This window comes from Martes martes (assembly GCF_963455335.1).
Source record: "Martes martes genome assembly, chromosome: 16".
Lineage (NCBI taxonomy): Eukaryota > Metazoa > Chordata > Mammalia > Carnivora > Mustelidae > Martes > Martes martes.
This window is the reverse complement of record NC_137904.1, coordinates 52,199,942-52,224,943: the sequence shown is the minus strand read 5'-3', so window position 1 is coordinate 52,224,943 and position 25,002 is coordinate 52,199,942. Positions and strand designations below refer to the sequence as shown.

The 25,002-nt window shown below is 55.8% G+C and overlaps 1 protein-coding gene across 1 annotated transcript in view; it reads left to right on the top strand.

Moving 5' to 3' along the window:
- Nucleotides 1-1,536: 1,536 nt before the first annotated feature.
- The window catches only part of CACNG4 (calcium voltage-gated channel auxiliary subunit gamma 4), a gene marked incomplete at both ends in the record, with an annotated part of 56,685 nt that continues 33,219 nt past the window's right edge, over nt 1,537-25,002 (top strand). The window contains one exon of the mRNA XM_080826803.1: nt 1,537-1,756. Coding sequence (XP_080682929.1) covers nt 1,537-1,756 — 220 coding nt within the window. The remainder of the gene's footprint in view (nt 1,757-25,002) is intronic.

The following is a 25,002-nucleotide window of genomic DNA, read 5'->3' as shown; positions in this document are numbered from 1 at the left end:
GTTGTGGGAGCCAGGAAAGGTGCTAGAAATGGAGGTGACATTTAGGCTGCACCTCACAAGAAGAATAGCAACTCTTGGCATAGTTCTTTCAGTTTCCTGGGGGTCCAGGGCAGCAGCCCCAGGGCAGCCATCAAGGGTGCCAACCACACAGGCTTTGGGGAGGGATGGAACAATGTCACGCTGGACATCCCGGGGCTTGTCTCCGAGGACCTTCTGGAGGGAAGAGTTTGGAGCTGGGGTTTTGAAGGAGAAGGAGCCTGCATTGGCTCCGAGGAGAAGGGAGCGTGTCCAGGTTGGGATCATGCCAGCAGCAAAGGCAATTAAGTGAAGCCAGCAGGGCTGGAGGCAGAGACGGGCAATAAAGGGACAGAGGTGAGGGAAAGCCAGTTAAGCTCCAGCGGAGGGAAAGGCAAAAAGAAATAAAGGTATTCAGGAGGGGGCAAGAAGAAAGAGGGGAACAGCTGAGGGCTGCGGTGCTTGAATCGGATACAACTAGGGTGTTCCTGGACTCACAGGAATAAAGCACCCAGAAATGTAATAATGGAGGGGAGCCCCCTCTCCAATCACAACCCCATCACCGCTCTGCCTAACAGGGATGCTATGTTCTTCCCAAATGACCTCTGGCTGACACCCCTCTTCTCCCTCAACCCCAAAGTCTGGGGTCCCCTGGAGAAGCTGGTGGGGGCAGGAGCAGTTAGGTGGGGGAGGGAAGGGGCCAGGGCCTGGCTTGGCCTGTACTATCTCTCAGCTGTGACCCACATCTGGGGCTTCTGGAAATCTGACCGGAACATTCCCACTGCCAGATTACGCCTACACCATCCATCGCCAGGTAAAGGCACAGATTTGTACACGGGGCAAGGAGGGCCACCCCCGCACGCGCGCGCACACACACACACTCCACAAATGAAAGAGTCCCCAGGCCATCTAAGGGAAGGCTGGGTGTCCTGGGTTGAGTAAGCGAGGTGGCTGGCAACGCGGTTCCCCTTCCGTCCTCCTGGGAACCCGTGCCTCGGCTTCCTTCGCTCCAATAATGTGAATGAACCCTGGGAGAGGAGGCGAGAGCGCGTGCGAGCGCGGAGAGGGGAGAGGAGCGGGGGAAGAGAAAATCCGGGCCGGGGGAGAGGGGCCGAGAGGGGAGCGCAAAGCCGGGCGGGGGCCGAGGCGCGAGGGGCGGCGCCGAAAGGAGCGGGGCGCGGGCCCGGAGCGCGGCGGCGGCGGGCGGAGGCGCGGAGGGCGCGGGGCGGAGGCGCGGGCCGAGCCGGGAGGGCGGGCCGAGAGGGAGGAGCCCCCGGCCTCCGCCGCCAGCCCGCCCGGCGGCCCGCGCAGCCCTCACTCGCCGCCGCGCCTCGGAGTTTGAGCCCCGGCGGGGCCCGAGCGCAGGCACGCCCGGGGCGCGGGGTCGGAGCGCGCAGCGCGGCGCCGCCCCCCGGCCCTCGGCCCCCCAGCCCGGGCGCCCCCGGAGCGGCGCGCGGAGGGAGGAGGGCGGGCGGGCGCGGCGGGCCGGGCCGGCGGGCGGCGGACTATGAGGCGCCCACCATGGTGCGATGCGACCGCGGGCTGCAGATGCTGCTGACCACGGCCGGAGCCTTCGCCGCCTTCTCGCTCATGGCCATCGCCATCGGCACCGACTACTGGCTCTACTCCAGCGCGCACATCTGCAACGGCACCAACCTGACCATGGACGACGGGCCCGCGCCCCGCCGCGCCCGCGGCGACCTCACCCACTCGGGGCTGTGGCGGGTGTGCTGCATCGAAGGTACGGCCGGCCGCGGCACCCACCCACCTCCCGACACACACACACGCACACGCACACCCAGCCCGGGGTGCCGGCCGGGAAGGGGGTGGGCGCGGCACTGGCTCCGCGCGACACACAAAGGAGCCGGAGCGAGCGGGCGGGTCCCCTCGCGGCCAGCTGTGCACCAGCTCGGGGTCCCTCAAGCCGATCCCACAAACTCCACGCACACGCACACCCCCTCGCACACAGACACAATGAAACACACGGAAACTCACACGGGCGCGCGTGCAGCCCGAGACCGGAGCGATCCCGAGGGGCCGCGCCGGAGCCCCCGGGGGAGGTGGAGGATGGCGTGGGGGCGGGAGGAGGCTGGAGTTGGGGGGAGCGGACCGGAGAGGAGGGGAGGGAGGAGGGGGAGGGGTTGCTTGGCAACCGGTGTCTGTGCGATTGCTATGGGAACTGGCCATCCTGGGGCGGGGCCGGCCGGGGGCGGGGAGCGCTGGGGCCGCTCCTCGCTAGCTCCAGGCCCGGGCCGAGGGGTGGGGGTGGGGGCTGCGCTCCGAGCGGCTCTGGGCGACCTGGGTCGCCGGAGCCTGACGCCGCCCAGACCCTGCTCCGCCGCCTACTCCTCCACGGGGCCCCGGCCCGCTGCTCCCTGCTCGGTGGGGAGGGAGGGGTGCGTCACCGAGGCTGCCCCCCCACCCCAGACTAGGGGAGCAAGTCCTTCGTCGCGGTCCCTCGGCAGGGAGGCTGCGGGAGACCTCTGCAGGACGCCAGAGTGCGCAGGGGCGACCCGCGGACCGACAACTGCCTGGGAGGGGCGTGGCCGCCCCGTCGGGGCAAGAGGGGCGGGCGCTGCGCCCCACAGATGCGCGAGGGGGGCGTGAAGTAGGTGTTGCAAGGTTGGAATGCCTCTGGGGGCCGGGATTGGGTGTCCCGGGACCATGGGGACCGCTCCCTCCGCGGGAGGGGCCCGGACGCCTCCAATGGCAAAATGCGCCCGACTTCAGCGCCTCCCGCCCGCCCCGCTGCGGAACGGGAACTAACAGGTGGCTGTGGAAGGGCGGTCTGGTCCCAGCCAGGTTGTGAACGGGGCCTGCCGCTTGGTCTTGGCTTTCAGATCGGAAAAGGGATGGGGGAAGTTGGCCGAGCGTTCCTTTCCGATATCCTTGGACAGAGTTTCCTCTTTTCCTGTAACCTTTTCCCGTGTGTTAACTCCGCCCCTCCGTTATTCGGGGAGTTCTCCCACACACCCAGCCTTCCTTACTGCAGTTACAGCCCCTGCAAATAGTTTAGCGGGTTTGGAGCTTGGTGGAGGTTGGTAGGAAGCTCTTAAAGAGATGGCCCTTTTTCTGGCCGCATTTGGAGTCATATAAAAAGAGGCTTTGTAAAGCTGGGTCGGCTCGGGGAGGCTGAACCTGCTCCCTTTCCCCTCCTCCTAGACCTGCCCTCCCGGGAATCCTGCCCACCTCTGCCCCCCACACCCTCTCCCAGACGCGGCTGCCTTGCCCTTTGCAATTTGGAGTTTAATGCCAGGGCTAAGTGGAGTCTTGGAGGAGCGGGCATAGGTGCAATCATTCGTTTGGGAAGCAAGCCACACAAAGGATCGGTGGGCCCACGATCACACCCTCCTCTTTTCTTTTGAAAAACATCATTTCTGGTGTGCAATTGCTCAGATCACAAACACCTACTCTCCTCATCTGGAGAATGTACCCACGTCACTACCTGCCACAGCACCTGAATTAGACACAGAAGAGGGGCCGCAGAGCCCCCATGTTCTCCCTCATAGGCTCTGGGGGGCACAGTAAGTCATGCCACTGTCATCACCCGAAGACACCCGTGGACCCCAGGCCTCCCAGTTTCCCAGTGGGAATCGGAACTAACTCCTCCACAGAGGCGAGCCTGGCCTCTGCAGAGCAGCTCGAATGCCTCCTTTATTAATTCCTCATCCTAATTAGGATTGATGCTGCACTTAGCATCTTGCCAGCTGCCTCGAGCCGTTTGCACTCGGTGTTCATCAAGAGAGCCCCAAGCCGATCTGGGCAGCTGGCTCCGCTGGCGGAGGGAGGGTGGGGAATTGCCATCTGGGGGACTTCACCACAAGAACTGAGCTGCCTCTGTCATTCCTCCCTCCCCCCCACCGCCATGAGCTCAGGGGTTCTGAGGGCCAAACCAGGCCACATCCAAGGGCTGGACCCCTCTCGGACCAACCCAGGGCCAGGAGAGCTGGTTCAGGATTCCTTGTTGTGGCTAGTATCGTCCTTCCCTGGACCTGGGTGGAAACTGCCGGCTCACCTCGGGGGAAGCACAATTGCCTGACATCTGTGATGCCTCCACCTGGCAGCGAGGGTCCAGGCGGGGACCCAAGCAGCACAGCCATCCCATGCCCCTCCCTGGGGGCCTGGGCCCCCACAGTGTTGGCTTTGTGTGTAAAATGCATGATTTCCACCTGTTCTCTAGCAAAGTGCCCCCAAAGCTTTACATGGTGGGGAGGGGGAGAAAAGGAAAGATCAAGCCTCTGGGCCGAACCTAGAGAAATATTGGAGCGGGGCCACTAACAAAACACTGGTTGTGACCGAGGGTTTGCTGGCGGCAGTGATTCCATTTCCTGGTTGTCTCCCGTCAATGATGCTGCCGGGACCGGAGAGCCGAGCCCTCTGCGTACTGAAGGCATCCCTGCAGTCGGACAGGCCCGCCCCCAGCCAGGCAGTGCTGTCGTCACCCCAGCCTCTTTCTGCACCCCCCCCCCCAGATCTTCTCTATCGGACAAGCGCTCGGAGCCTGTGCATGTTAGCCCATGGCACGTTCACAGCAGCCCCAAGAGGATGCTGTCTGCACCCCCATAGGCAGCCCAGGGTACAGAGGCTCAGAGAGGGTGAGGCACTTGCCCGGAGGCACCCAGGTAGGAGGCTGCTGGGCCAGATTTGAGCCTTTGTCTCACTACAAAGCTCTTCCCACCATGTCATCCTGCCCTTTCCCAAACAGCTTCTGGGTTGCCATTAAAAATAGAACCAAGTACTTGACTACCCAGTGGAGCCTAGCTCTGAGGTTGGGCTGACAGCAGCATGAAGGCATTCAGAAGTGAGAATGTACAAGTGATGCCCAAATTGCATAACATACTCTTTCTCCCCTCCCCTCCCCTCCCCTTTCCTCCCCTCTCCCCTCTCTCCTCCCCTCCCCTTCTCTTCTCTCTTTGTCTATTTCTGCCTCTGTCTCTGTTTCTGTCTCTCTCTTCTTCGACCACGTTCTGGACTAGCCCATCCCCATCACTATCGGCCTCCTGCTCCCTTCCTTCCCAAGCCCTCCTCATTCTTTCTTTGTGTCTTTGGTGACACTCAGCCCAAAGCTGGGGACACGGGAAAGAAGTCCTAAATCTTTGTGGACTTCTCCCTCGTAGGTATCACCAACCAGCATTTGCTCAATCTCTAATGCGTTTTGCAATTAGGCAAGGTATGGAACGTAAGCAAGCATTATGGAGCGTGCACTGTGTGCTGGGAAAGTCCCCACGCCCACTGTTAGTTCCGGAGTGTCCGCGGGGGCCGCTGGAGGTCAGGGTCCGGGAGGGACCCACCTCCCGCACCTGAGCAACGCCTCTCACCCAGTAAACCCAGACTTCATTCACCTTATGGAACACAGAGAAAAAGAAACCGTTAGTACTGCACCCCGGGGCCAGGGGAGAGAGAAGACAACTCTCAGGGAGTAGCCAGGGGCTTCTGCCCGTCCAGGCCCCGCCCAGTTGCCTGGGGGGCGGGGCTTACTCCTCCAGGACCCTAGGAACCCTTTCCAGGCAGGTGCTGGAGACGTTTTGATTCAAATAACGTCCGTTCCACACCCACTCCACTCCCAGGCACTGCGCTGAGAACTTTTCCTGTCTGTGTTTGCTTTCATTTTCTCTTGCGAAAACTCACTGGCAGCCTGTCCAGTCAAGCCCGGGTGGGGGACAGTAGCCAGAGCAGGGCTCCCTCAGCTTGTCACCTCACCCGCCGGCTCTCCTTTGCCCTCTGGTGTCGATAAAGATGGCCATCGCTTGGCGAAGACCTCCGTGCGGGACTCCCTAAGTTCGTGTAATTGTCAACCATAGTTCAAGGCAAATATTAATTACCTGCCTTTCATAGATGTGGAAGATGAGGCTTCCGATGGTCGGACCTCTTGAGAGCTGTAGAATGTCTTCTGTCGCTTTCCACCAGCCAGAGGATGTCCTTTATTTGAACCACACAGATTTGGGAAGGGGCAAGTGAGGGTGTTGTCTTATCCCATTGGCTTAAGCGACATTTATTTCTTAGAGTTCTGGAGGCTGGAAAGCCAAGTTCAAGTGCCAGCGGATTTGGCTCTTGGCTTGCAGGTGGCCTCCTTCTCACTGTGTCCTCACAGGGCAGAGTGCGAGCTCTCTGGTCTCTCCTTATAAGGGCATTAATCCCATCATGAGGAACCCCCACCCCGACCACCACCTCAGACCTCATCTAAACCTAGTCACCACCTCCAAAGCCCCACCGCCAAGTACCCCTGGGGGTTAGAACGTCAACATATATGAATTTCGGAAGGACATCAGCATTCAGTCTAGTAGAGGGCTGTGCTCCCTTCCTGTCCCTGCTTCCTCACTGGGACTCACTCTCTAGCCACTCCAGAAGGGGCCCTGGCAGTCCCTTCCCGTGTCTACCTTCCCTTAATGTCCTGCTTTGCTCTTCGCTGCTTTCTGTCTTCTTGTAAGAAAAAACCAGGTCCTTTGAACTGGACCCGCTGACTTAGTGAGGAGAGGCCGGGGATCCCAGGGGTCTGATGTAAGGACCTCACCACAGAGCCGCTTTGGAGGAACCCCCCATGTGAGGGGCTTCAGAGAGGGTCAGTGGGAAAGCAGCAGCTCTTTAACATAAATCTCCTGGGTCAGTCTCTTCAGATGCAGAGGCTCGAGATTTTGGGGCTGTAGTCACAGAAATACAGCAGAAGAAGAGACCTCGGATCATCAAATCCAGAGTCTCCGAAGACGAGGGAGGCAAAGAACGGCCTAGCCAAACCAGAACTGTGCAAGGGGGCCTGGTGGGCCTGAAGGGAGGGCCTAGCTGGTCTGGAACTTTCCTCCCATTTCTGGCTTTCGGCTATACAAGCCCCAGAAAGCCCCCTGCCCCCAGCCTCCAGGTTGAATCAGGTTCATGGGGCCTCCCCACATGGGCCAGCAGGGGGATGGGGGGCAGGGCTCCTCTGGCCAGAAGAACCTCTGAGATTACTTCTTTCAGTGACTCTTGACCTTTTTTCTGCTAAGACACACACACAGAAAGGCTCTAAGGCACCAATCTGCCGGGACTGCTTCTACTTAATCATTCATTCATCCAGTCCATTCACTTAATCTCATTCCACACATGCTCGCTGAGTACCTGCTCTGTGTCAGGCGCGTGAGGCTCTTTGTCACAGCGGCGGACGGGACAGACTCGGTCCCTGCTCTCCCGGAGCCAACCTTCTCATGGGGTCCCTGACGCTTCCAGGCATCGATGAGGGTTAAGACAGACGCAGAGCGGGGGTGCGCTGGGAGAGGCTGGAGAGGGTTGCCATCGGTCAAGGGGGGCAGGGAAGAGCTGTCAGAGGACCGAGAGAAGACCTTCCAGGAAGAGGAAAAGTCAGGCTGAGGCTCTGAGGCAGGAAAGGCCAGGCAGGGCTCCAGCACCGCGTGGGGGTCCCGGAGAGGCTTCTGGAGGTCGGGATCAAGATCAACGCTTTGAGGGGCTTGGGGCTGGGGAGTAAAGTGACCTGACTTATGATTTTAGAAGAGTCTCCAGCTGCACATGGTGAGTGGAGACTCTGGAAGGCAGGGGAGGCCACCAGGAGACCTGTCTCGTCCTCACTGCCGGGGACCAGAATGGAGTCTTGGGGCTAACTGGTGGCAGCAGAGATGGGGAGAAGTGGAGAGAAGGAGGGGCAGGGGGAGGCGAGGAGTCAAGGCTGACTGCCGGATTGACTCCTGGATCTGGGGCTATGGCAGCTGCGAGACAGCACGGCCATGGCTGAGTGGGGAACACGGAGGAAGGAGCAGGAATGGGAAGGGAAATCAAGCATGTACCCGTGGGGGTTCCAGAGTCTGGCGCGGCCACCCAACATGCCCTCCACCAGAAGTCACGCTGGGAAGTCCCGAGGACGGTAACTCAGGAGGACCATGCTGCGTCATCATGGGCCCGAGTGTTTGGATTCATCATCAATTGCCCGTCACCCCGGGACAGGGTTTCTCGACGTCAGGACAGCGACATTCGGGGCTGGGTCCTTCTTGGTGGCGGGGGCTGTCCTGTGGGCTGTAGGCAGTTCAATGGCGTCTCTGGCTTCTCCCCACCAGAAGCCAGGAACATCCCTCTGCTGCCAAGTTCTGATAACCAAAATACTCCCAGACGTTGCCCAGTGTCCCCCGGGCATGGTGGGGTGGGGAACAGAGTGGGGAAGTGAAATCAACCCCCTATGGAGAACCACTGCTCTAAGGGAGTCATTCTTTAGGTGTGGGGCTGGGGTGGACCCGATTCCTGGCAGCTGGTAGGATCCCCACTCTTGTCTCATTCCTTCAAGAAAACATATGTACGGATAGAATGACGTGGCATCTGCTTTAGGTGACTGGTAGCAGAAGGGGTCACTTCCATTCCCTTCTTAAGAGTAATGACTCACAGGGGACCCAGCTCACCCCTGCCCCTGACACCCCAGTGTGTGTCCACACCAGAGTTGGGACCTGCCCATGGGGCCCACGCCTCACACTCTGCAAGCAAAGGAAACTCAAGGCTAAGGAGGCAAAGTGACTCATCCAAGGTCACACGGCTTGTTGGTAACAGACTCGGAGCAGAAGGGGGTGTGGGGACTGCCTGGTTAGGGCTCACTGGGCACAGCCTTCCCTCAGGCGGGCATGGGGGCAGAGGCTGGGCACTAGGCAGCCACCAGAGCATGACAGGCAAGCAGCAAGTAACACAGGGAGATGAAGGGAACTCACTCCCTCCGGGCCTTCCTCTGCCACAGCTCATCAGCTCCATCACAGTTAACCCACAAACACACACTCAGAGCAGCAGCCCCTGGCCTCCCGTAAGGACACGTGAGCCCTGGCCAGATCCCTGAAATCCGGATCAGTAAGAGAACACACTGGTCCTAACCCCAGGGCCACGCCCATGACCCCCCCCCCCCGCCCACACACACACCCTGCGCGATCCTTCTCTTTCCCCCCTTGGCGCTCAGGGGGTACTGATGAGACTATCTCTTCTGAACTGAGAGTCAGGACGTGGTACCAGACGAAGGGCATTCCTTTTCGAACATAGCAATTTCTTTATGTGAAAACCTTTCAAAGCTGTGAAAATGACATCACACAATTTTACTCTATTTAGTTCTTCCTCCAACCAGAAAAGAGAGAAAGGAAGAAAGGGACTAGATCTAAAAAAAAAAAAAAAGAAGAAGAAGAAAAGAAAAGAAAAAAAAAGTGGAGGAGACATTGGGTCAGAAGTAGGAACAAGAGCAGGAAAATAAGATGATGTTTGAGTCCGATTAGCACACAAAATGCACGCTCAAAGGCTGGCCGTGTTGCTGGAGATGGGCCACCGCTTGTCCCTGAGCTTCCCGGGGCTGGGGACAGACAGGAGAGCATGAACAAACGTGGGGTGGCCGGTATGCACATGGTAGAGGAGATCTCTGCTGGAGAGAAGCCTGATTGTCTCTGATACAGAGGCCTGAGAGCAATGTCTTCCCTGTCTCCTTTTATCACCTTAAAGTAGACTCTCTTGAAAAGGCAGCATGGTGGGGGTGGTGGCGAGGCAGGAGGCCAGGTTTTCCGTTCAAATCCCGGCTTTCCCGGGTAGCTGTGCCGCTTGGGGCAGGTTACTTAACCTCTCTGAGTTGTTCACATACCTGGAAAATACGATAACAAAGCAACAAATGTGAAAGCACCCAGCGCACAACACAGAGTAGATACTCCCCAAACGGAATGCTTATTAGGACAACAATGGGGGGACTCAGGGGTTCCCCAGCAGGTTCCCGGGTGTAGAAATGCCCCTTTGCATTTCAAGCCCTCTGTGATTTCTCTGCAGTGACAGGACAGGGCTGCTGGCCGAGGACCCTCCGAGGGAAGCTCCAGGATTTTTGCAAAGCAGACAGTACGGCCCCTGGAGGACTCTAGGCTCTAGGCTCTGCTGGCTCAGAGATGGCAGACTGTGACACCATGACTGTGACGCCATCCTCAGCCATGCCTGACCTTGGCTCCCCCTACCCTCCCACTTTCCTGGAGCTGGGATGGGGCCTGGGAGCCACCCTGTTGGGGTGCTGGGTCAGAAGAGTCCTCTGCTTGTTTTGCTCCCCTAAACATCAGGATTTGTCACCTCACTTCCACGCCTCTCCCCGACTTCCAATGAAACCAACCCCCAGCCGCAAAGCTCGCCCTCACCCTTCCCCTGCCCCTCCCACCCCTCCCCCACTTCCGAGGATTACACACCCGAAGCCAGGTCCTTCCTGTCTACATCCATCCTTCTGTGCCTCCCACCACACCAAGCCTACAGAGGCAGAGGTCCTCCCAAGTGCTGGTCAGGTGTCCCTCCTCCTCCCTGGCCATTGCCCCGTCTCTGAGAGTGTGGAAAGACCACAGGGACTTTTTGACCCAAGCCCAGCTCCAGAGCCTGGGAGAAAACCCATTAGCTAAGGCCGGTCAGCTTCCCTGGCTCATCTGCCCTCTCTGTCTCCGTCACCCGCTGGCCCCAGGGGAGCCTGGCAGGACTGGATGCCCACGGCAGCTCACTCTCCCAGCCCCCACTAGCCCACATGGAAGGACCGTACACCCAGCCCTGAAGTCCTACGGGTGTGGGTTTGAGTCCGGACTGCCACTCATCAAGGTACCTAACCGCCCCCCCATCCCCAAACGCCAGTCCCTTCATGGTGGGACAGCCCCTGGGGTCGCTGGGAAAGTTTTGTGAGAAAATCGCACGGTTGTATGCAAAGGGTTTTGTGCAAAATTACCTTCGAGGTGCCTGGCATCTTGTAGTTATATTCAAGGCAGAATTACCTTCTCCGTGGTTCCGTGTTTCCGGAACCTTGGAAATTTCCCCAGAAGAACAAAGTTGTTCCACATTTGCAGCGGGTTTGAGTGGGGCCCCAGGTCAGCTCACCGGCCCCCAGCGTCTGGGACAAGGAAGACACTGAGCTTCTCCGGGGATGTTCGGGCCAGTGGAGAACATGGTGCGGTGTCATTGCCTCTTGAGGCAGAACTGCTCGAGTGGCTTCTGTGAACCATAAAATCAGAACCCAAGGGCTCTCAATTAGGAGTTGAAACAGGGTCTAGAACCCAGGCAGTGCCCAGAGCGGTGACGGCGACGGCAGCCACCCAGGCTGAGGGTCTCTCCACCCCGTTTCCTGGCGCTGAGGCTGTCGCTGTGGACTCCCGTGTGGCGGGATCTGGGCTGTGACAGAGGAGGACGGGATGCTGGGCTGTGGAAACGTCAGAACGGGGGTCAGGAGACCTATGGCCTGATCCCAACCCTGCCACTGACCGTCTGAACCGTCTTCTGCTTGTCCCTCAACCTCCCAGAGCCTTGGTTTGCTTGTTTGGCTAATTGGCAAATGATACCTGTCCTTCCCTCCGTCCTCCATCTTTCTTCCATCCTTCGTCCCTTTATCTCTCCATCCCTCCTCTCTCTCTCTATCCATCCATCCATCCTCTCTCCCTCCACCCTCCTCTCTCCCTCTCCATCCCTCTTCTTTCCCTCCTCACTCCTTCCCTCTTTCCTCCCTTCTTTCTCCTCCTTCCCTCTTCCCTGCATCCTCCCTTTGTCCACTGCCCCCCACTGGGGTTATGGGAATATGCAGTGGGAAGGTGCTGGTAAGGCAGCGGCCGCTCCCATGGAGGCACTGCAGAGGGGACAGGACGTCAGGCTGCCTTTCTTGGAAACACCGTGGTCTTGGCCTCTGCACCCACACCTTGGCAAGGAAGCATATGTGGGCAGTGGCTTCCCATGTCAAATGTGCCGCTGCTGGCCAGTGTGGCCTCTCCTCAGGACAATCAGTCATGACTCCTCTCCCACCCACTTGGTGCTTAGCTCAACCTCCAGTGAACACTGTGAGCCTGCTTTGTGCCCAGCACCGTGCTGGCCACCGCAGAGGCCAGACAAGAGCCACTTTCCTGCGGGAGCCCTCCCTAGCCCTGCCAGCGTTACCCCCAGAACACACCTGCTGCTTCCCCGCCCCTTCTCCCCACCTGGCTCCCAGCCTCTGGCATCTCTGATGCCCCAAGCAGGGTCCTGTCCTGTGTCCCTGCTCTCTCTCCGGCCCCCCCACCCCATGCCAGCCCTTCACTCATAGCCAGATAGTTCTTATAAAAATATAATCGGGGGATGCCTGGGTGGCTCAGTGGGTTAAAGCCTCTGCTTTCAGCTTGGGTCATGATCCCAGGGTCCTGGGATCAAGCCCCGCATCGGGTTCTCCGCTCAGCAGGGAGCCTGCCCCCCCCCCGCCTGCCTCTCTGCCTACTTGTGATCTCTGTCTGTCAAATAAATAAATAAAATCTTTAAGAAAAAAAAATATATAGTCAGATGACATCACTCCCCAGCTTGACAGCTTTCAGTGGGACCACAACCCATCTGTGATCAAGTCAGGCCCATTCCCTGATCTACGAAACCCTGCAGATGTGGCCCCACACACCTCTCTGATCTTTCCCACCAGGAGTTTCATTTTCCAGAAAAAGTGTCAGGGAAGATGTATCTGAACCAAGCCCATGAGATGGTTAATAGCACGGGGGCTGGACGAAGAGACGTGCATTTGAATCCTGTTCTACCCTGCATTCCCTGCGAGCTTGGGCAAACTCCCCCCGCGGCGCTGAGGCTCAGTTTTCTCATCTATAAAATGGGATAAAATGATAGACACCCCCAGGGAGTGGAGCCATTCCCCGAGACACAGCACCAAGCAGGAGTGGTCTAGGGAGACTGGAAATAGGAGAGCTCCACTTCGGGTGGGCTGAGTTCATAGGGTGGGGGACCACCCCTCTCTAAGGGAGGTGGCAGGGCAGACCTGGAGACACAGGTGCGGGAGTCATCGACTGGATGGATGAAAACAGTTCCCCCTTGTGATGACATGTCAGGTCATGAACATGAACCCCACGGGACCAATGGCGCTGTGGCATTTGTACTTTCTGAACCAAAACTAGATAAAAAGCAACAGGTTTTCTATTGTTGTCGAAGGTATAAGAGGTAATACAGGAGACGTTACTGGGATCCTGAAATGTTGGCATTCACAGTTTGTTTGAGGAAGTGGCAGGGCAGGGGAGAGATCAGACATTTTAAAATTAAAACCATCCTAGAAAAATCCAGACCCCAGTCACAGGCCATGTGCAAAGGCTGCAAAGTGACTGTTGTCACTGTATTCACGGGCTGGGGGCTTGTGCAGTTAGGACCCCTAAGTGTTCAGTGTTCTGCTGTCACCATCTTATAATTCTTAATCATTTTTCAACAAGAGGATCTGTATTTCCACTTTGCATTGGACCCCATAAACAGCATAACCTCTCCCAAGTGTCCTTCTGCTTCGAGAAGAACCTTTGTTGAGAAAAATGGGACAGAGAAGCTGATACTAGAAGGTCCTGAGGTTGTGCAGAAATTGGCAGCCGGGGTGGGGAGCACAGGTGGGAGCTGGGAAGTAGATCTCACTGCTCTTTTTTACCCAAGGGCCAGCCACCAACTCTACACAAGGACAGGGGCTGCCTCGGAGAGCAGTGTGGCTTAAAACTCTGTCACTGTGAAGCATTTATGGAGTGCCTGCTGAATGCTTCACTTCGTGCTGGGCTCAAAGGGTGCAGAAAGTTCTCGGGGAATGTACCCTCTGGTTCCGGGGAACCCACAGGAGACAAGACGGCCACACACGACAGTGCAGGGCATGGAGAGCTCCAGAGCACACCTGGCTGTCGGGGCACCCTCCTGGGGGCACCAGCCGGACCTGTCTCCTAGGGTCATCGGAGGAGCAAGAGGAAAACACACACAGGGTTCCTTACACACCTGCTTTGCGATTGACATGCAAAACACAGTGGCAGTGTAAGCGGCCTCTTGGAGAGAAGTAGGGCATGGTAGGGGAGATGAGGGGGGATGGCTCAAATCTCCTGCGGAGTGGGGTCTGAGCCCAGGGTCTGCCTCCTGCTAGCTGTGGGGTCGCCGGCCAATCGTTTCATGGTGTCAATAGAGCCTCAGTTGCTTTCTCTGCAAAATGGGCTGTAGCAACCCTCCAGTGCAGACTTGCTCCCAGAAGCCAAGATGCGCTGTGTCCATGCTCAGCTAGAGCCAGGAATAAAGGATCCAGTGCCCAGTAGTTACTGTCCTTTACTAACCCAGAGAATGCCCAGCACGTGGGGGCATCGGGAAGGGGTCCCACCTGTAAGGATGGGTCTCAGAGGAAAGGAGTCTCTGGCGAGCCCCCAGCCCAAACCACAAGCAAGGGAGAGCGCCCAGATCCCTGAAGGCTCCCAGGGGACATTTCAGGACACCCAGGCTCCCTTCCAGGGGCCGGACAGTCTGGCCAAGGCCGTGTCACCAGCTCATCTCTGCCACACGGTGGGGGGAGGACGGCCCGCGCTTGCTTCCGGCCCTCGCTCTGAAAAGCCCCGATAACAAGCGCACATTGACGGCCGGGTTCCCCTGGGCGAGCGCGCTCTTCCCGGCTCGCATCTGAGCCCTCGCCCGAGACGTTTTCTCGCTTCAGCAATTTGGCATGTCATACAAAGGGGCTCTGATTTTTCCTGATGTCCAACTCCTCTTGCCTGAAAAATAGCTTTTGTTGTCTCTCTGCCCACGGATTCCTGCGTGGGAGTCAAGGCCAGATGCCTGGTGGCTGAAGAGTCCGGTTTGCTTAGCCATGTACGGGGTCTCCCTTCTTCCACCTTGGTGGCCCTTTGTGGCACGTGGCCCCTGAGATTCAGTCTTTCCGAGAGTTGTCTTTTGGCCCCTGGCTTGTCCCCCCACCTTCCCACTGGTCAGTTCCTCTCCCCACTGGGTGGCTGTGTCCCAAGGGTCCTTGTTGGGGTTGTGACCAACTCCCACGTCCCACCGTCACCACACCCACCCAGCCAACCACTAGGTCCCCTTCCATGAGCCTCCCACCAAACCAACGTGTTTTGTTCTTCCTACCCTCCCCGCCATCTTCCCTCCTCCTTCCCTCCCCCCCACCTCCCTCCCTCTCTTGCTTTCTGCCTCATACCCCTATTTCTTCCCCTTTCCCTTTGCAGTGTGCCATATTCAAATCACACAGACCCTCTCCTGCTTCTTGTTCAAGGCAGACTTTTGAAAGTTCTTAAGGCACTTACGAGATAAAAATGTATTATCTTAAGTCTGTGATTATTAGAAGGTTTATTAAACATGGGAAGAATTCTATTAAGTAGCAAATTGAGTGAGTCAAAAACCCATAGATGTGGAACCTCTAAAGGTCATCTGGTACAAAATAGATGGGAATATGGCTATGATTATTCTATGCGTCCAGGAAAAAAAAAAAGAAGAAGAAAAAAAAAACATTGGAAGGAAATTCACCTAACTGTTAAAATGGTGGTTGTGGGAACTATGCATGATTTCTTTACTCTCCTATCTTTTTCAGATTTTCTGTTATGTTGGGGAGTTGGGATTTAGAAACCTGATATTTAAATTTAAAAAGCACCAGGGGGTCGCCTGGGTGGTTTAGTCAGTTAAGTATCTCCCTTTAGCTCAAGTCATATTCAAGGTCCTGGGATCGAGCCCCCCCATCAGGCTCTCTGCTCAACAGGGAGTCTGCTTCTCCCTTTCCCTCTGTAATCTCTCTCTCTCTCTCTCTCTCTCTCAAATAAATAAATAAAATCTTTAAAAATAAATAAGTAAATAAAAAGCACCAGGGCCCATCTCCAGTCCTCAGACAGATGAATGGGTGTGTAGGTTCATTCAGTGTTAATGGTGTTTTTTCTCTTTATTCTTAAATGCCTCCAGGAGCGTGCTCCCCAGCATCACACCCGGTCACCTTTTGTCAGTGTTTTATTACAGGCCACCCCTGACTTATAACCAAATTGATTCCTGGATGAAAGACTCTGTGAGCTGTCCACGGGCGAATTTTTGTTTCCTGTAAGCACAATTTGCACACTGGGTTTGCATTCCTAGAAACCCATCTCATGCCATCAAAGTACCCAAACTGACCACAAAAGTAAATGAAAAAGAAATAAAACCCCAGATAGATGCTCCTACACACTTTTCTCCCATATGTAAAACTAAGCACTTCGTATAAAAGCTGCATCATGAAATGTTCCTTTGGGGGAATATTTCTGCCTGAGCCAGACTGGCCCACATTTCTCGAAATAGGAATCCAGTGAAGTTTGAGCAGAATTTTCTTTCCTTTTTTTTTCCTTCTCTTTTCTGAAAAATCTCCCTGTGGCAAGTTTACGCATGCTTCGTAGCACCAAAAAACAAAACAAAACAAAACAAAACAAAACAAAAAAACAAAAAACAAACCTCAAATAAAGAGTTCTTGGGTCTCAAATTTTTTCCATTGCCAATTCCATTTGTGTAAATTCTTTGCAAAAAGGCTTTGCATGGCGAATGCTGGAGGAAAGGTAGTTCCCACTGTGACCTGTACCAACCCCACTCTGCTTTTCGGGGCAGTGAGTCAGTTGATTCTTCAAATGCCAGGTGATGCTGGGCTGTCAACGCCCAGGGGTTCCTGCGGCCAGACGCTTGTTAGAGCTGCTTCAGCGGGTAGCGGCGGTCTTAGCGAAGACAGCCGTGTGAGCCGCCCTGCAAGAGGCAGACGTGAGGTCCCAGCCCAGCGGCTGGGCTGCGACGAGAAGGCTCTTCCTTGATTCCCGTCAAAGGCGCTGGGCCTCTGATGGTGTGTTTGTTCCTTCTCGTTCAGTCCTTCCCGAAGCCGAAAACAAAGCACTCATCTTCGCCCTTAAAAGCCCTTCATGTTCTCGGAAGCGGTGCTTATGTCCTCCCTTAGTTCTCCCATCTCGGAAGGATCGGGAAGGAAATTTACCTGTCTTTGTTTTGTTTTGTTTTGTTTGTTCTTAAACCTGGTTGTTTTCTCTAGACCATTTCTGGCTTTCGATCAACAAGCCTTTGTAGAGCGCCTGCTGGTGCAAAGCGCCCTGGGCTAGGGGCGGTAGGCAGAGCAGGAGGAGACCCTCCCCACTTCTCAGAGGCGGGTTGTTGAGTGGCCCATGAGCAGGCAGGTGCCCAGGCCAGCCCCGTCCTGCCTGATGGTGCCCTTGTTCCCCTCCTGCTTATTCATCCCCCCCACACTCCTGCCCACTTCTTTGCTTAGGATCCAGACTATGAATTTTTTTTTTTTTAAGAGTGAGTATGTAGTGAGTGCTCACTGTGTACCAGGTACTGAATGTATTATTTCCAGAACTTCCCATATGGTCTCTCATCATTATAACAGCTATGATGTAATGCTACTTAAGTAGTTATTTAATGAACTATTGATTCATCACGTATATTTCAGAGGGAGAGGGAGAGAGAGCGAGCTAACTCTTACATCGTGCTTACTACGTGGCAGAAACTGTCCCAAGCACTTTTTAAGTATGGATTTAGTTGGTCCTCAGCTGCCCTGTGAGTGGGTACTGTCACTGCTTCTACTATAGAGATGGGGAAACTGAGGCATGGAGATACTAAGTGACTCGCCCGGAGCTCCAGAGCCAACAGGTGGTGACAGCAGACTTCAGACTCGGGCTGTCTAGCTTCACATCGCCTCCTCTTTGTTGCCGAGCTACAACAGCGATAGCTACAGCTTCTGGAAATCGCTCATGTGCTGGCACTTGGCTAGCTCCCCTCCTCCTTACGGAACCACACGGGTAACACTTCCCTTGTGGGAGGCGGAGATGCTAAGGGAGGCTCACCCTGCTGGACACAGGCCAACATGTGCACCCAGGCGTCTGCCTCCGAAACTCACTTCCAACTCTTTCTACGGCCCCGTGGGAAAAACAACCCTATGCCTGTCAAGAAAGAGAAGCAGCCTCAGTCGCCCTGAGGAGCGGTGGTTGGGCGGCCCCGAGTCCTACACATTTCCAGAACTGTCCATAAGGACACCAGGAACCTAGGGGCCAAAATGCAGGCTGCTGTGCTCCTGTGCAGCTGGTGGGGAGGAGGGCTGGACGCCAAGAGAGAGCAGGACGTGTCCCACAGGTGCAGCTCCGTGGGTTGGCAAGCTGCTGGCTGCAGGCCAGGCTGGCACGGCAGGCTTCTCGGAAGAGGTGGGCACAGCATCGTGACCAGAAAAGCACACGATGCTGGGCTCGGAGTCTGACTCATGCAGCCCGGAGAGGAAAGATTCTGCTGTCAGACCGAAGGCGGCTCTTTAGATTGGATGTTCTCGGTAGAGAAGGTAAAAAGCATTCTGCTGGAGACAGCTCCTTGAAGGAGGCATTAACCACACACTTCAAACCCCCAGAACCCATGTTTTGCAGGGGATGCCACCTGCCAGCACATTTTCACACCCAGATTCCAGTGGTTGGCATTCACGTGCTCACTCCCAGCTCACAAAAAGCAGACAGAAGCACGGAGTCTGGTCGTACTCTGTGCTTCCTTTCATATCAAGTTCAAATGCCCGCAGGACCAGTCCAATTCCAAATGCGATGGAAGTCAGCAGCATGGCTCTCCTTTGCAGAGAACCGACCGGAAGGGGGCGAGAGGGGGCCCCAGGTGTGTGTGTGACCATGTTCCAGATCCTGACCTGGTTGGTATTTGCATCAGTGTAGACATGGAGACATATGTTCATTGAGCTGCCCTCAGGATTGCTCTCTGTATTATCATCCATAAAAATTAAAAACAGACAGGGGCACCTGGGTGGTTTAGTCAGCTGAGCGTATGACTCTTGGCTTAGGCTCAGGTTGTGATCTCAGGGTCATGGGATCAAGCCCCACGTCGGGCTCTGTGCTCAGTGCTGAGTCTGCTGGAGATTCTCTCTCTCCCTCTGCCTCTGCCCCTCTCCCGTACTCATGCTCACTCTCTCTCTCTCTAATAAATAAATAAGTCTTAAAAAAAAAAAACACTTAAAAACAGACCAATACAGGTCTGGGGTGACAGAGACCCCTTGGTGGCTTGTCACCAGCCCTCACCTGCTGTCATCGATCCTCACCAGCCGGCTGGTATTTTCTTCAATTCTAGTCAATCCCACAAATGCTTGTTGGCAATGTGGGCCCCTAGCCTGTGCCGAGTTCTAAGGACTCAGTGATTCGGCTCATCTGTTCTTCCACTCAGCAATGATTTTTGCATCCAGCCTTTTGGGAAGGCTGCTTGGCCGGCTAGAGGGAAAGGACGTTCCTGTATCAGCGGGTGGCGTGACTGGGAGCTGACGAGATCTCCCACTTGCACATGCCTCCCGATCTGTAGTCTCTCATGGAACTCTCGCCATCCTACGGGGACGTGGGCTCTATCGGCCTCAAGACGGTAGAGCCGGGAAGGCAGAGTCTGACTTGAACTTGTGTGGGGCCCTGTTCTGGACACGATGCTGTATCCACCTCCTCTGAGCAGAATCTGAGCCTACCCCGGGGCTGCTCTGGTTACTGGGCAGGCCACGAGCTGAGTGCCCGTCTCGCCCTACACGGGCCTCGTCCTTACGGAGATGCTCACTTGAGCCCAGCACACCTGCTGAGGAAGGGCCCACCCTAGGTGTAGCAGAAGTGTAACGTGTTTTGAGTGAAGGGGGTCTGGTCCCAAGGCCAAGAATGACCTTGTTTTTCTGAAACCATTCTTGGTCTCAACCAGGCAACTGCGACTCTCTGAGACCTGTCGTTACCCTGCCTGGGGAAGCCAGTACCTCCAGCCCTCATCGCACCCCCTGTACCCCCAATCCCCACCAGCATTTCTGAATCTCGATTCAAATCCATCAAATCCTTATGGAGAATTTAAAAACCGGACCCCAGACTGAGTCCTGGGCACTCAGGTCATTCATTCATTCAGCAAATATTTACTGAGTGCCTGCTACTGAACCAAGCAGTGTTCTAGATGGTGGGGGAAGCGTCCTTCACAGCAGCGAGGAAAACAGTGATTCACATAATGATTATATGGTCTCAGAGGACAATAAGCAAGAAAAAGCAGAGTGGCCGGGGAGGGCCCCGTTGCGGGGAGGTATTTGAGTAGGCCGGAGGAGGTGAGCTTTGAGGAGGTCTTGGGGACAGTTGTGTGGGGCAGAGGGGACAGCAAGCATCACAACCCTGTTTGAGCTTGTCTGAGGCCTGAGTGGCTAGGGCAGGGATCAGGAGATATCGGTCAGAGAGTGGACTGTGGCCACCAGTAAGGACTTGGCCTTTCACTCTGAGGGAAGAGGCACTGGAGAGCTTGGGGCAAAGGCCTGATAGGCTCTCACCTCGGTTCTAACAAGATACTAATGGCTACCATGTTGAATAATGTGGGGTCTGCGCTTGGCTTGCTCTCACATGGGGAGGCAGGCTCTGCAAGGATCCTTGTCATGGTCTATCCTGATCTCTGTCAGCCAGAGGAAATCAGGGAAGGCTGCCCAGAGGTGGTGACATTGGCTGTGTCTTGCAGAATGCAGAGGAGTCTGCAGTCAGGGGGAACTGACCGTACAGAGGCACATGCCTTCGTTCATTCACCCATTCATTCACTCCTCAGCAGACATTTTGTTGAGCTACCTGGGTGAAAAAGAGAATCCTGCTCTATTCCTAGAGGAAATTAGTGCCCGACAGCCAAATCCATTGTAATTCCTTGTGGATTTGTGATGATAAATGCGCCTTCCAGGAGCTGGAGTACTGCAGGGTGGGGAGAGGGAGGCCCTCGGAGGCACAAGGTGTGGGCGGAGGGGTCTTTCTAGGCAATAGGTCACCTGAGCCCATTTTGAGAGATGAGTCTTCACACGGTGCCCAGGAGCCTGCATTTGGCCCTCGTGGCAAGGGCTGCTAGTGAAGGCCTCCACTGGGGGTAGCCGCCAGGTTCTGATCCGTGTCTTGAGAGCTCACTGAGGCTCTCCTACAGAAGACGGAGCAGGGCTGGAGGCACAGAGACCTGCTGGGAAAGTACTGGAAAAGGCCTGACCGGGGTGAGGGACCCTGGATTAGGATGGTGAGGTGGAGCAGAGAGAGAAGGTGGCCATGAGATCCACCTTGGAGACAGACCGGCCGTGGGGATGCAGAGGGGAAGCCCATCCCGGGAGGAGTGCATCACCAAGCAAAGCAGGATGCCTGGGAGGAGCAACTGGCTTTGTGAGTGGAGCTGCCGAGGACAGCCCCAGGCCAGAGCCCAGGTGCATACAGGGAACGGCAGGGACTTTAGGTTGGATCAGACTCTACAAAGCTCTTGTGTCTTAGCTCATCTCTTTACTATTTAATTCTCCCCATTTTGCAGATGGGGAGACCAAGGTACAGCGAGTTGCAGTGAGTGTCCCAAGCAGCAGGGCATGCAAGTGGCAGAGCCGGTCCTGGGATTCGCTCAGAGGCAGTCTGGCTCTGGGTATCATGCTCCTGACCCCCACACTGAGAGGCAACCTTAGGGAGGTCCCGAGCCCCTGGATGCAGGGGAGAGCCAGGAAACTCTCCGGGGTGGTGAGAAGAGCCACACAGCCTGGTACCTGTTTCCCAGCAAGACATGGGTAGCTCTGCACCCCAAGATCCTGTAGGTGTGACTCCAGCTCTGTTTCTTGGAAGGGTCACCTGTGGCAGCTGCCCACCCCCAACCCTAGTCATGTCTCCCTCCCTGGAGCAGAGAGAACATTGCTGTCTGCTTACTCTCCAGAGACCTCTCACTGTCAATACTCTAGAGCTAGGCCCTGGCAGACCCAGCCTAGAGACGAGTCAGGCTACCGCACTATGGGTGAGTCTCAAAAACTCGCTAAGTGAAAGAAGCCAGCCATAAAAGCTAGAGCTACCATAACGAAGTGTCACGCACTGGCAGGCTTGAACGCCAGAAATTCATTATCTCACAGTTCTGGGGGCCAGAGTCCCAGATCAAGGTCGGGGCAGAATTGGTTCCTTCTGCCCACGTGAGGGAGAATCTGTTCCGTGCTTCTCCCCCAGCTTCTGCTGGAGGCCGGTGGTGTTCCTTGGCTCGTACATCTCTGTCTTCATCTTCTCACGGCATTCTCCCCGTGCGCGAGTGTCTCTGTGTCTTCCCTTCCTATAAAGACGTCAGTCGTATCAAATCGGGGCCCACTCTTATGGGGCCCACCTTGATGGCTTTCTTAACTATATCTGCAGTGGCTCTTTCCAAACAATGTCACATTCTGAGGTCCTGGGGGATTAGAACTTCAACATATGAATTTGAGGAAGTGGGGGGACATGGTTCAACTCTTTACACCCTCGCACTGTATCATTCCATTTATACGAAGCGTGCAACATGCTCATGGAAACAGGAAGCAGATTAAAGGTTGCCAAGGGCTCAGGGGAGAGAGTGGGAACAACTGCTTAATGGGTACGGGGTTTCCATTTAGGGTAATAAAAATGTTCTAGGGGGTGCCTGGGTGGCTTAGTGGGTTAAAGCCTCTGCCTTTGGCTCAGGTCATGATCTCAGGGTCCTGGGATCAAGCCCCGCATTGGGCTCTCTGCTCAGCAGGGAGCCTGCTTCCTCCTCTCTCTCTCTCTGCCTCCCTCTCTGCCTACTTGTGATCTCTCTCTCTGTCAATTAAATAAATAAAAATTAAAAAATAAATAAATAAAAACGTTCTAGAACTAAGAAATGGGTTGAGGAAGACTAGGTAACTTGCCTGAGCCCAGATAGCTACCAAGGGGTTGAAATGAGATTTGCACCAAAGCTTAGTGTTCCCTCAATCACAACTGGGTTGGAATGGAGGTTTCTCCTTGAGCAAGTTGGCTGTGTTCTCTGAACCTCCTCTTCTTTGTCTACAAGATGGAATCAACAGGTCCACCTCTGCGTCTCCCCATGTGAGAATTCAGGGAGATAATGCATGAAAGAATCACCGGCACCTTCTACGTGCTTAATAAATGGTCGTTGTCATTACTCTAACAGTCTGGGTCCATCCCTGAAAAACAAAATCCTCTCTCTGTCATTCAGACTGAGGAAATTTAGTAAAGGGAGTTGATTTCCCAGGTGAGAGAAGAGCTGAGAAGCTGAACAGGGGAATCATGAGGCACCCAGACCCGAGCCACAAGAGGAAGCCCCTTCCACCCAGGCATTGAAATGAGAACAAGAAGAAGTGCCTTTGCCAGAGGCCAGTCCATCCAGCAAGTGCTTGGATCATGCAAGAAGCAGGGACGGCAAAGGGAGGGACCTTCTGGAAGGAACTGGACCCCTAGGAGATGCAGTAGCCGCCACCAACACTGCCCAAGGAACAGGGGGAGAAATACCCTGACTTCTCCCTTCCTTGTACCTTCTCATGTTCCATCAGAGCCTCCTATTGGCCAAAACTGCCCAGAAGCCAGGAGCGAGGGAGCCTGGGAAATGTAGTTTCCTGGGATCCAGGGGTACCCTCTGCCGCCCCTGTGGGTGGTGAGGCGTGTTGGTCTGTGTGTGCCAGCTCACGTATGACCCCTGCCCGCTGCACTCCGACGTGCTCCTGGGTGTGCACTGAGGGAGAAAGCGGAGTTGCACCCCATGGCTGTGTGTGCTTTGTGGCTCCACAGCCCTTTTGTGCACACACGCGTGCAGCCCCACACAGTATGGTTCCAGGGTCGCCCGCCCAAGAGGGCGCGGCTGCCTGTCCCTTCCCGTTGCTGTGGTGGAAGACCCACGCGGGATCCCAAGCCTCAGGGCTCCGAGTGGCTCCGCCGATCCGCTCAGCTGGGCCACTGGGCAGATGCACCTGCCTCCCCCGCTGCCCTCCATGAGAGAGAGGATAGAGGAGACGGCAAGAAAAAAGGCCCCAGAATCTGCGGCACCAGCTTTTCTCTGAAGGAAGGAAGCAGCTTTTACTGATTTCCTGAGAAATCCAGCCCCATCCTTAGGGATCTCGCGGCATCGCCTATTGACTCCACACGAAGCCCCACCTCCTCCTGGGCGGCCTCCGGCACCTGCCCCTGGGTCTCCAGTCACCTCAGTCATTCGCGGGGCTCTGGCACCTTGCCACTCAGACGGCACCTGAGCTCTCCGCTGCTCCAGAGGGCCCGAAGGACACAGGACATCGTTGCCGGGGCTGCCTCCCTCAGGCCAGAACATTGCAGAAATCCACCAGCAGAGGCTTCGCTTCCCATTTCTGGCTCCATCCCAGGCAAGGCATGGAAACAGCCGGAGAGCTGGGTGAGAGGAGAGGACGGCCCAGGGTCTTGAGCACTAGGGTGTGATGTGACCTGGATGGCGACCCCCAAAAAGATGTGCCGAAATCCTCACCCTGGTGTCCGTAAAAGGGACCCTATGTAGAAATGGGGTCTTTTCGGATATATTCAAGTCAAGATGACGTCCCACTCTGCGGACGGGGTCCTTGGAGGAAGATGAGAGCCACACACGGGGCGACGGTCCTGAGCAGGTGGAGGCCGAAATGGAAGGGTCGTAGCTACAAGCCAAGGCATGCCGAGGAGCGCCGGAAGCAAAGAAAAAGACCTGGGACAGATTCTCCCTTGGTCTTTCAGAGAAGGTAGAGCCCTATTGACACTTCAACTGTGGGCTTCTGCCCTCCAGAACTAGGAGAACATCAGTCTCTTTTGTTTTAAGTCCTCCTCGTTTGCTGTGCTCTGTGACAGAGCCTGGGAAGCGAATCCAGGGAAATTAATTCGGCCTCGCCAACAACCACCAAACGAGCCAGCCTCCCGAGGGTAACCTGAAATGAAGGAAATGTGACTGTTAGCCACCGTGCCACGAGAGCGTGCTTTTTGTGCTGAGAACGAGTCCGCATCCCCTCCTCGAACCCTCCCACCAGCCCTCTGACGTCGGGACTTTCATTGTCCTCGTTTACAATTGAGGAAACTGATTCGCAGAGAGCTGAAATAATTTTTCCAAGGCAACGTGAATATTTTTATTTCTTTCTGGGTCAATGGCTATTTTCACAAGACTGGACTGAGCTACTGAAGGCTACAGGGACTTGTTAAGATGAGAAACCTATTCGTTCGCGAGGCTTTTCTCGACTAAGTATCACAGGCTTAGCGGCTTGCGACAACACAGACTTATGACCTCACAGTTTCCATGGATCGGGAGTTGGGGACAGCCTGGCTGGATGCCCTGCTCGTGGGGGTGTCCCCAGGCTACGCTCAAGGTGTCAGCCGGGCTGCATTCCTTTCCGGAGACTGGGGTTCTCTTCCAAGCTCACTGGTTGCTGGCAGAATTGGTTTCTGTGCATGACGAGGCCCCGTTCTCTTGCTAGCCATCAGCCTGGGGCTTCTCAGCCCCAAGGGGCGCCCACAGCTCCCTGCCACACGGCCCCATTGGCGGTTCACAACCTGGCCA